Source organism: Plecotus auritus, assembly GCF_963455305.1.
Source record: "Plecotus auritus genome assembly, chromosome: 6".
Classification (NCBI taxonomy): Eukaryota; Metazoa; Chordata; class Mammalia; order Chiroptera; family Vespertilionidae; genus Plecotus; species Plecotus auritus.
Window position 1 is genome coordinate 132,097,498 of NC_137773.1, and position 12,515 is coordinate 132,110,012.

Sequence of the window (12,515 nt, forward strand, 5' to 3'; positions counted from 1 at the left end):
CAGTATGGCTCAGTGGTTGAGTGTCAGCCTATGAACCAGGAGGTCACGGTTCAATTCCTGGTCAGGTTGTGGGGTTGATCCCCAGTGTGGAGCATGCAGGAGGCAGATGATCAATGATTCTCTCTAATCATTGATATTTCTATCTCTCCCTCTCTCTTCCTTTCTGAAATCAATAAAAGTGTATTAAAAATGAAACAAATCAGTGAGGAAGGATAGGTAACTCAATAAACAGTGCTGATGTAAATGGCTATCATTATTAAAAAAATAAATTAAATCCTTACCTTTCATCACATTCAAAGATGCAAAAAAAAAAAAAAAAAAAAGGCAAGCACCTGAATGCCCCTGACACAGATGGGGTCTCTCTCTCTACATTTTTACTCTTCCTGGATGTACTCTGTGTTAGGTTGTTTTGGGGCAGAGTGGGACTCTGTTCTGGTTGTTAGTCTTAGGAAGACCCTTGTGCAGGCTACGACTTTTTCAGCCTTTCTTCCCCTCCTTCCTATGACTGCTTAAGTCTGCCTTCTACCTGTTGATGGTATTGAACAGGAGTTTCCCACCCTTCTCCTGGTAAAGGTTGGTAAAGGTATAATGTTTTTAGCCCAAGATATTTTTCTACCCAAGACTCCCACCCTATACCTGCATGAAATGTAGACCCATGATTACAGATTCTCAGGGGACTTTTTCCCAGCTGGAGATGAGACAGACATCAAAACCCTTCCTTCTTGTCTCCTTATGCATAGAGTTGGGATTTTTTTTCTATCTATGATTTCACTAACCTTTTGTGGGTTTAAGCTTAATACAGGGGTCTCAGTTCCAGCTTCTTGCTACATATGACTCAAGGCATCTGTATGTTATTAGAATTGACACTCCCAAGGCTTGCTACCATTTCAGCTCACACAATTACTGTTCTGGAATTCTTTTGTCTTTGTTTCTGGCACCTGTGTTTTTCTGGATGTTTGTATTATGTGTGTATGTATCTCTTAGTTGCATGTCAACTAATTATTTTTAAAGTTCCATATTTTATCTACTAGTGGATAAATTAAACTAGGTTGCTGGAGGATTTTTAGATTATTTTGCTAGTCAGGTTGCTAGAACCATAGCTTATAGTTAATCAGTCCTTGTTCTGCTTGCTCATAATTTCTAGAAGTTTGTCTGTTTACAATATTTTGCAATAGTTAAGAGCAGTGTAGACACTGGTGTCAGGATATTTGGATTCAAATTTTTCTCTATTGCTTTCTATCTTTAGATTTTGGTAACTTAGTTGACCTCTCAGTGCCTCAGGTGCCCCAACTGTAAATGAAGACAATAATTCTTTCCTCATAGGAATGTTGTGAGAAAGTGCTTGAATATAAGTGCTCAGTACATGTTATTTTTTTATAATTATCATCTTCAAATACTTCATTTAGTGTCTATATCTCAAATTCTGACTTGCTTACTTTTTAACCACGATGAAAATACTATGCTGCTTTACTGTTGTTTATTAACTTAACAGTAAAGCTTTGTTTTCCCAAAAATTACTACCTCTGTCATAATAGATGGATAATGTTTTTTTCTTCAGACTGTCCAAGGATTTCAAATGTAGTTGAGAATTATTATCATACCTACAATAAGGTACACTTGGATTACAAATACCATGGCATGGTCTTATCTCTCTGATGGACACAACTCAATTTTCCAGTTATATTTATAACTAGAGTCCCAGTACATGAAATTCGTGCACAGGCGGGTGTCTCTCAGCCGGGCCTGCACCCTCTCCAATCTGGGACCCCTTGGGGGATGTCCAACTGCCGGACATCCCTCTTGCAATCAGGGACCGCTGGCTCCTAACCGCTCACCTTCCTGCCAGCCTGATCACCACTAACTGCTCTCCCCTGCCAGCCTGATCGCCCCTAACTGCCTCTGTCTCGGCCACCACCATCATGGCTTTGTCCAGAAGGATGTCTGGAAGGATGTTCGGAAGATGTCCGGCCTAATTAGCATATTACCCTTTTATTAGTATAGATACTTACATAAAGTTATAGTAAGTGGGAATTGGATTTGTTTTAAAATAAAAAATAATCTCTTTTGCAATTCTAAGAACATTGATTTAAGCATTAATAAGAATATTGATTAGCATTGAAATGTTAATTTACAGAAATTGTTACTTTTTGCAATGAAAGGAACAAATACTGTATTTTTCCAATAATAAGCATCTAATAAAAGAGAAAGATGCCAATTGACCGTACCTTTGCGATGTCCACAAGCCAATCAGGAGTGAGTATGCAAATTAACCCAACAAAGATGGTGGGTTAATTTGCATACACAGGTGCTGAGCGGCTGGGACGGTCCGGGCCTCTGGGCAGCGTGGGAAGGCAGAAAGGTGGCTCTGGCCGGAGAGAAGGCGGTGCCAGCAGCCAGGGGAAGGAAGGCCCATTCTTGCACAAATCTTCGTGCATCGGGCCTCTAGTATACTGTATAAGGAAGAAAAAAGTCTCTTTAAATAGGACCTTGATGCATTTAGTATAATTACTAGGCAACTTTTAAGCAGTTGTATGTAAAATAACTTTCTCAGTTTCAGAACTTGTTTCCTCTGTTTGCTGTGATATTAAAAGTAAATTTTGACTAGTGTCTGGACCTTTTGGTGCTTTCAATAGGATTTCAGTACAGTCTAAGCTGAGGAAGAAAACAACCAGGCAGCTGTGTTGGGTTGCTTTGTCTTTTGGAAAGGAAAGAAAATAGAATAGAGATATCTGGGAGTAGTTGATTAAAGAGCTTATTTATAGAAAAAGAGGAAGAAGATTTTATCCCTACAAGCTGTTAAAATGTAAAGAGACTGTCTGAGAAAGCCAAATTGACGTGGGATGAAAACTCCCCTTTCTGTGCTATTTTTAAAAAATTTATTTTAGAGTGAGAAGAAGGGAGAGGGAGAGAAATGTTATTGACTGCCTCCTGCTGAGGATCAAGCCCTCATCCCGGGAATGTGCCCTGATTGGGAATCTGACTGGTGACCTTTTGGTGCATGAGATGAAGCTCAACCAACTGAGCCAACTGGCCAGGGCTGTGTTAATATTTTTTAAAGATAATTTAATGCACTGTACTGAATACAAAAGGAACCTAGGACAGTATTATCACTGAGGCAGAAGAAAGCACACCATGAATCATGTGTTCTTGAATACAATCTTTATCATACTTACATAGAAAAAATTTCTAAATAGATCTCAAATATATAGTGGACTAAACTTGGGAATTTAGTTTATGACTCTACTGATACCCTGAAGAAATCCATTATAGACTAGTAGATCTCTTACTTTACATTTTTATCAAATAAGTAGAATTATTTTTCATATTATTTTAACAGATGTCATGTATTAAAATTACCTTGAAGATGATATGTTATATTGGAAAGAGCACAGCTTACAGGTTCACAAGATCCTACTTCTGACATTGAAGTAATTTTGTATCCATGGAACCTTGGTCAAAGTGCTCCCTGAGACTGAATTTCTTCATTTCAAAAATAAATAAGACTAAAACTCCTTTTTCACTCTTTTATCACAGGACTTTTGTGAAGATTAATCCTGATAATATTTGTGAAACACATTCTACTTTTATATATTGATGGTGATGTTTATTATTTAAATTATATAATTTTAAAGAAATATGAATATTTATTCCCCTCAGAATTTTTCTTATTATATTCTAGGCCTTTAATGATTGACCCCCAGGGTCAAGCCAATAAGTGGATCAAAAACTCTGAGAAAGAAAATCAGCTTAGTGTTATTAAGCTATCAGATTCAGACTATATGAGAACACTGGAAAACTGTATTCAGTTTGGAACTCCGCTTCTGTTAGAAAATGTTGGCGAAGAACTGGACCCATCTTTGGAGCCTTTACTACTTAGACAAACTTTTAAACAAGGTAGAAGTCAATTAATATTAGTTGAACTGAAAGATGATTGTTATCTTTGATGCTTATCTTTAAAGAAGGAAAAACCACCACATACATTTAATAATGAGGTTAATAACTCAAAACTTCTGTATCATTGTTATGTATGAAATGAAATTTGGAACAAGTATCAAGAATGAACTTTGCCCTCCCTTCTTTGCCTTAATCACTGTTATCTACACTGTTGTTCAGTAGAGAATATAAAAAAGTTTAAGGCAGCCTGAAATTCCTTTATCGTGTGACTGTGTACCACACAAAGTCCATTATTAGAAATAGTAATGGTTAATGTGGACCATGTGAGTAAACATTGCCCACCTCATATTTTTTATGCTTATAAAAATTTTATCTTTGCCAAACTCTAGTACTTTTAAGAGCTTTAGTCATACACAAATAACTTTGGAATCATGATTGAAAACTGATAGAGGTTCTGTTCGTTGTATAATGGTCAGTACTCTGGATTCTGAAAATTGAGAGAGGAAGTAACATCAAAAGGAATCTTCATTTAGAAGGCTCTATGACCAGAGAAAATGTCTTATACTACCCCAGAATGAATAGTCCTGCTGTATAACTGTTTACTTGCTTCTGTGTCTGTGACTTTTGTCACATCTGTATTCTCCTTTAAATTACTAGTAACCTGGGAAAGGTCTTAACATAGGGGGAGGGGCTATGCAACTTTGGCTTACTTACTATTCATTTGTTTTCTGAAATACAGGTGGCATTGATTGCATCAGGCTTGGTGAAGTCATTATTGAGTATTCCTTTGATTTCAAGTTTTATATCACCACAAAACTGAGAAATCCACACTATATGCCAGAGCTAGCTACAAAACTGTCTTTGCTCAATTTCATGATAACTCCAGAAGGACTTGAAGATCAGTTATTAGGTATTGTTGTCGCAAAGGAGAGGTATGTATTTTCTTAGCTGCTTCCAGATGGCCTAGAGAGAAATATTTGTAGGCCATTAATACTTTTGTTATGTGATTATTTCAAAACCTTGTCAAATTTTATATCTTGTTATTATAAATTAAATAATTATATAATCCTTTAAAATAGCCATCTATAACAAGCAAGTTATAAGTCAACCATGTTATATTGGGCTCTTAATAAAGGTAGTAAGAAGATTCAAGTGACATGCCATAATTTCTGACTTCTACCTGATTGTTTGAGCCAAAAAATTTCACCCTAGGAATGCTATGGATAAAATCAGAAATGTGTTCAAATACATATACAGGATATTAATAAGAAGATACTTAGGATAAGAACAAATAGTAGAATGCTAAACTATATACAGTATGGGTAATATTTTGTAAAAACAAAAATTAATGATGAATGCAGGAAAGATTGAGAAAGATTACACCAGAGTATTAACTGTGATCATACCTCATATGCTAAAATTATGGGTAATTATTACTATTTTCTTCATAATTGATGTATTTTTTATTAATAGCATATGTTATTATTTAAATGAGAAAAATATACGTGGAGGGGCTAATGGTAAAGAATTGCCTCCTGAGGGAAGAACCAAGATGGCTGTGTAGTTAAATGCCTACTTGTCACCTGCCACAACCACATCAATATTACAACTAAATACAGAACAACCATCAATCAGAACCACTTGAAATATGGCTGAATGGAAGTCCATAAGGAAGGAAGAAAGCACATTGGTAGGAGGGGTAGAGGCACGGAACAGGCTGGTCCTACACCCACATGAGGCGTTGTTTTCATCAGGAGGGATATCTTGGCTGTGGAGGCCTTCTGGAGGAGTTTTAAAGCATCCCAGCCCCACACCAGACCCCTCAGCCCAAGGTACCAGAGCTGGGAATAGAAGTCCCTATAACTTTGGGCTGTAAAAACCAGTGGGGTTTATGGATGGGTGACACAGAGTCTGCTGGAGACCCAGGCAGTTCCTTTTAAAGGGCTGGTGCACAAACTTACATGAACTTGCTCCCTCTAAGATCCAGTGCTGGGGCAACAGCTTGCGGGGATCCAGGGACATACAGGGAGGAACTGAATTGTCTGGCATCAGAGCAAGAACTCAGGGGCAGCTTTCTCCCAGACAAAGGTGCTCAGAGGGGTCATTGTTCCTATGCTGAGACCTCCACTGTTGCAGAGCTGACTGGCAGCCATATCTGAGTTTCTATCAGCCTGGCTCACACTGTCCACTCCACCATGAGACCCTGCTCCATCCAGTTTGCAGCCCCACCCAAGCTGTGGGCAGCAGCTTTTCCATATGAATGGCTTGTCCTGGCTCAGGCTTCAGACCTTCATGAAATCTCTCAAGCAGCATCTGGCATCAGCATGCCCCATACATATCAATCAGAGGCCCAAGAACCGACACAGCTGGTCCTCGCAGCCAATCAGCCTGGAGGTCAATTCCTCCCAGTGACTCCAACAGCAATCAAAGCTCAACTACAACAAGACTGTACACACAGGCCACACAGGGATGCACCTAGAGTGCCCAGCCCTCGTGACTGGGAGGCTGAGCCACCGGGCCCTATAGGACACCTACTACACAAGGCTACTCTACCAAGTCTTGGAGACATAGCAGCTCTACCTAATATATAGAAACAAATACAGAGAAGCAGGCAAAATGCAGAGACAAACATGTCACACATGAAAGAACAGAATAAATCACCAGAAAAAGTACTAAATGAAATGGAAGCAAACAAACTACTAGCTGCAGAGTTAAAAACAATGGTTATAAGGATGATCATAGATCTTAATGAGAGTTTCAAGGGACTTAGTGAGACTTTCAAGGTTCTTAGTGAGAATGTCAGACATGAAAAAGGGCCAGTCAGAAATTAAGCATACACTAATTGAAATAAAGAATAATTTACAGGGATTCAACAGTAGAGTAGAGGATTTTGAGAATCAAATCAATGATTTGGAATATGAGGAAACAAAATACACTCAATCAGAAGAGCAAAAAGAACAAAGAATCCAAAAATATGAAGATAGTGTAAGGAGTCTCTGGGACAACTTCAAGCACACCAACATTCACATAATGGAGGAGAGAGAACAAGATATTAAAAACCTATTTGAAGAAATAATGACAGAAAACTTCCCCTACCTGGTGAAAGAAATAGACTTATAAGTCCAGGAAGCACAGAGAGTCCCAAACAAGAGGAACCCAAAGAGACTCACACCAAAACACATCATAATTAAAAAGCCAAAGGTTAAAGACAAAGAGATAATTTTTTTTTCAGGTTACTCTTCTGATTTTCTCTCTCTCTCTTTTTTTAACCTTATTGTTGAAAGTAATACATATGTTCCTCTTTTCCCCCCATAGCCCCCTCCAGCCTGTCCCTGCCCCCACCCCAGAGCCAGTTGTACAACAAGCCGTCCTTTCTATATCTGCTATTATAGAAGAAACAATGAAAATTAGATGGAATATGATGATGCCAAGGAATAAATAAGAAGTTTCATCTCCAGTTGCTTTTTTAAAAATTTATCTTTATTATTGAAAGTATTACAGATGTTCCCCTTTCCCCCTCCCCCATTGACTTTCTTCACCCAGCTCCTGTCCCCTCCCTAGGCCTTCCCCACACTATTGTCTGCCCATGGGCTATGCATATATGCATATAAGTTCATTGGTTAATATCTTCATACCCCCTTCCCCCTCCCCTCTGAAATATGTCAGTCTGTTGCATGCTTCAGTGTCTCTGGATTTTTTTTGTTCATTAGGTCTTCTCCAGTTCTTATTCTCACATAACTGGCTACACCGTATGGATAAACTTACTATATTCTTAGAATTACCACAGTACATGTTATCGCTTTTTTGCTTAAATTTCTCAAGTTATTATTTGAATAGAAGTAATTTTAGGTTAGGATTAAGAGACTAATCATCTTAGTTTGTGTTACATGTCTACAAAATTATTTAAGTGTCTATAATATTGATATTTAAATATGAATTTAGATAAAATACTACAAATTTAGACTGCATGTTTTTATCTTTTAGACCAGAATTAGAAGAGGAAAGAAATGCTCTTATTCTTCAGTCTGCAGCTAATAAGAAACAGCTAAAAGATATAGAGAAAAAAATTTTGGAAACATTATCATCTTCAGAAGGGAACATTTTAGAAGATGAAAGTGCAATTAAAGTCTTAGACTCTGCTAAAATGATGTCCAATGAGATAACAAAGAAACAGCAGGTGAAAAAAGAATCCTAGAAATCTTTTGATTCTTAACAATTTGCTCCGGGTGCCTTAAGAAAGTGCTATACTAGGCTTACTTGAAAAGAAAAAGAATTCATAAAAATACAAAAACAGAAACTAATTTTTAACTCCCAAAGAGTATTTCTTACTGTTGAATTATTCAAAACCTGGTCTGACCTGTATAGTATCTTACATAGAGAAATAAATTTAAAATGAAAGTTTTAAAAATTCGTGACAGAATATACACATTTTATAAATCTGTACTTTTTTCAAATATTGAATGCCTTATTTTTGAATTCCTTAGATTTTTAAATTGGAGAAAAGCACTTAAAGTTTTTAATATATGAATATTACATGTAAAGCTGTTAAAATACCTAAAATATAATATATTTTTATTATTGCATAGGTAAGGCAAGCTAGTCTGTTTCATTCAAATGTAACTGACTGTCACCTAAAAACTGAGTTTGAGAATTTGGCTAGCCTCTGTTCCTGGTTGAAATTTAAGATGTGTGGAGGTAATTGCTGGTTAATTGGACATTAAGTGGTTTTAGGAACTAATAAGGATGCTTTTCTGCCATTGCCTTGTCATTTGCTCATCGGGGAGAAAGGTATGAGAGTTGGGAGTGGCAAGTGAAGGAAGGAAGATAAGAAATCTACAACAAATAAAGTATTTATTACAAATTTTATCTATGACAGCCAAATGGTAATTTCACATTATATATATTTTTAGTAGAATTCTACAGTATTATAGGTAGAGAGGCCTTAGCTGTTGGTTATTTTTTATATTTGATAGTTAAGAAAACTAGGGTCCAGAAACAGTAGTTGAAGCCCATGTTCACACAATAAAATATTACAGAATGACTTCTATAGGCTAATATTGATTTACAGAACTAATATTGATTTATAGAATCAAGCATATCTTAATATTAGGATAATTTAAAAAAAATTTTAAACCTAAATAGAAATTGCACTAATTGTTCAGTACCCTTCTGCTGTTCCCCACCCTATGCACCCCTGCTCTGGAGGACTTTTTAAAAGGCTTAGGCATACTTTCCCTTGGGATGGGTTTAGTTTTGAGCAACAGTGATGGTAATGACTTTCAGTTCAGATGTACTGTTTTTCTGTATTGTTGTTTTTGAGGTTTTGTTTTTTTGCTTATCTTTATTTTAGAAGAGCCAAAAGAATACTCTTAAAGTAATATCCTATGGCAGCTCCCAATCTGGGGACCATGGCTGAGATATTCTATAATGTCTCCCTTCCTTCCCTGTCCATCAAAGTAGAACCAACTTACTATCTCCTCAATACACTGTTCAAAGGGGAGAAAGGATAAGAAGAATTTATCAGTTTATTTCTTATTAAGATTCAAAGAGGAAAGGAGATATAAGTATTTATTGGTTCCAGTATTTTATGTTACAAAGAGAAAGAAATTTAAGAAATCATGTCTTTCTGGCTGAGTCCCCTGATGGATGAAAAAATATAAGTTTTAAATAACATAGGTTTAAATGGGAATACAAAGATTATGCTTTCTTATGTAAAATGTCATTAATTTCCATTGTTGATAACTTTGTTTTACTTTTTTATAGTCAAAATTGAGGCTTAAAACTTACTTTTAATTGTGGTTAATACTGTGTAATTTTAAGGAGAGTTTGTTTGCAAGAAAGAGAAACCCACTCAAATTAGCTCAAATTAAAAATATGCAAGAGGATATTTTATTTTCCCAATTATACAAAGTATGTACAAGCCTCAGGAATAAATGGAAAGCACTGAGTTTCTATGATCTCTGTCTCTTCCCCTCTCTCTAAGATTGTGTTGTTCTCTCTATTCCATTTGAAGAACAATTTCTTCTGTAAAACTTTTGTGTCTGTTTCCTCCTACATTTTGGTCCCATTACCTTTTAGCACTGATGCCCAGTACCACCTGACTTCATTTTCTGAGGCTCTTAAAGGGTGAAACATTTGGAGAGAAAATTGATTAACTTATTTTGGGCCTTATTCTATTCATACCACCTGATTGAATCAGCTACAAATGGGATCATCCTATATAATAAAAGGCTAATATGCAAATCAACCTAACAGCCGAAAGAACGACCGGTCACTATGATGTGCACTGACCACCAGGGGGCTGACAGTCAATGCAGGAGCTGCCCCTGGTGGTCAGTACGCTCCCACAGGGGGCGCGCCTCTCAGCCAGAAGCCAGGCTCATGGCTGACGAGCACAGTGGTGGTGGCGGGAGCCTCTCCTGCCTCCGCAGCAGCGCTAAGGACCCCTGGGAGATGTCTGCCTGGGGAGCAGGCCTAAGCCAGCAGGCAGACATCCCCCAAGGGGTCCCAGACGGTAAGAGGGCCAGGCCAGGCTGAGGGACCCCCCCCACCAAGTGCACGAATGTTGTGCACCAGGCCTCTAGTTCAATATAAACATAACTACATAGGCATATTTATTGAGCAGAGTCTGTGGCTAGCATTTCCAAAGAGGGAAAGTGGGTTGTAAAAGTGTTCTACACATTTTTCCTATAGAATATTAACCTATCAGATTGAGTTGTCTGTTGAAGAGCTGTTATCTTGGAGAAAATTTTCTCTTTTGGAGTTGAATATCTACATCCCTATTAGTCTAGAAAAGTTATACATATCAGAAGCTAGTTGACAAAAAGTATTCTTAATGTATAAAACCATCAGCCAACAAATATTTCTGAATACCTACCCTGCCAAACTTTGTGCTGGGTTCTAGTACACATACGTATTGGCACCTTAAACATGCACACTTGCTCTCTGTCTCTCTTTCTCCCTCTCCTTCTCTATCTCTGACTTATTTAAAGAGGGTGAATGACTGTAGTAGACACATGTAAGATTCAGGCAAAAAAATAAGCAAAGATTGACAGCTGTGTATTTCTCAAATAAGACAGTGATAGTTGGTGAGTTATCACAATTTTAATCTGTAAACCTCTGGTCTTCTCCCCTCCCTCCATTGTTCTTCCTTCCCTTCCCTTCCCTTCCCTTCCCTTCCCTTCCCTTCCCTTCCTTTCCCTTCCCTTCCCTTCCCTTCCCTTCCCTTCCCTTCCCTTCCCTTCCCTTCCCTTCCCTTCCCTTCCCTTCCCTTTCCTTTTTCCCTTTCTAGCGTTTAGCATAATAAAACCCTTTCTTGTAAACTATGCTTCTATAATTTTGTCATTGAGTTAAGTGGCTATTTTTAAAACTATAAACTTCATCACATGAGAAATATAATTAAAACACATTTTTTTTTTATTTTCCTCTTCTAGATTGCAGAAAAAACAGAACTCAAAATAGCAGAGTCTCGAGAAGGATATAGACCTATTGCTAAACATTCATCAGTATTATTCTTTAGCATTGCAGACCTGGCTAACATTGATCCTATGTACCAGTACTCTCTTACCTGGTTTGTGAACCTTTATATCAACTCTATTCATGACAGGTAAACTTTCTCTAGCTTCATTCATACTCTCTAGGTTGGATTTTCACCATCCTTTCAATTCTTTTTTATTACTTGTGTAATATGTAATATTCATGTGGAACATTTAAAAATATGGAAAAGTGAATGAAAGGAAGAAAGGAAGAGCAAGCTTTTCTATTTTTAGTTTTGTTTCACAAGATTTAGACATAGAAGGATTAGCTTTAGTCCTGTTTTTCTCTTCTCTTAAATATATGGCCTGGCTATAATTCTTTGTCTCATGCAGTTCTATCCCCAGCATAGATCCTCACACTAATAAAGATTCAGTAGGGCCTGGCCGGCGTGGCTCAGCGGTTGAGATGGACCTATGAACCAGGAGGTCACGGTTCAATTCGGTTCAATTCCCAGTCAGGGCACATGCTCGGGTTGTGGACTCCTTCCCCTGTGGTGGAGGGCGTGCAGGAGGCAACCAATCGATGATTCTCTCCCAACATTGATGTTTCTCTCTCTTCTTTCCTCTCTGAAATAAATTAAAAATATTTTTATTTTTAAAGATTCAGTAGATGTGCTTTTTAATTAACTGATTGTTTCCAGTCATTTTAGAGTACAATATGAAATTTAGAATTTTGGGGGTAAGGGGGAGAGATCAACCAAAGGACTTGTATGCATGCATATAAGCCTAACCAATGGACACAGACAATAGGGGGGTGAGGGCAAGAGGTGGGGTTGGGGGGATAATGGGGGAATAAAGACACATATGTAACACCGTAATCAATAAAGAAATTTAAAAAAAAAGAAATTTAGAATTTTACATATAAAATTATACCCTGTTTTTTTACATAAAGATTTATAAATTGTACACACAAAAATAATTGTACAGGAAGGTCCCCCCTATACCCTTCACCTTGTTTCTCCAATTGTAACATCTTGCATAACTATAGTACAACTAGAGGCCCAATGCACGAAATTCATGCAAGAGTAGGCCTTCCTTCCCCTGGCTGCTGGCACTGGCTTCCCTCTGGCACCCGGAACCCGGGCT

General features: G+C 37.5%; 2 protein-coding genes across 2 annotated transcripts in view; both read left to right on the top strand.

Annotated features, from left to right (window-relative positions):
- DNASE1L3 (deoxyribonuclease 1L3) overlaps window positions 1–12,515 on the top strand; it is a 969,732-nt gene that overhangs the window by 750,792 nt on the left and 206,425 nt on the right. The window lies entirely within an intron of this gene.
- Window positions 1–12,515, top strand: part of DNAH12 (dynein axonemal heavy chain 12) — a gene marked incomplete at both ends in the record, with an annotated part of 228,478 nt that overhangs the window by 184,015 nt on the left and 31,948 nt on the right. The window contains 4 exon segments of the mRNA XM_080674339.1: window positions 3,680–3,894; window positions 4,634–4,826; window positions 7,879–8,071; window positions 11,328–11,500. Coding sequence (XP_080530465.1) covers window positions 3,680–3,894; window positions 4,634–4,826; window positions 7,879–8,071; window positions 11,328–11,500 — 774 coding nt within the window.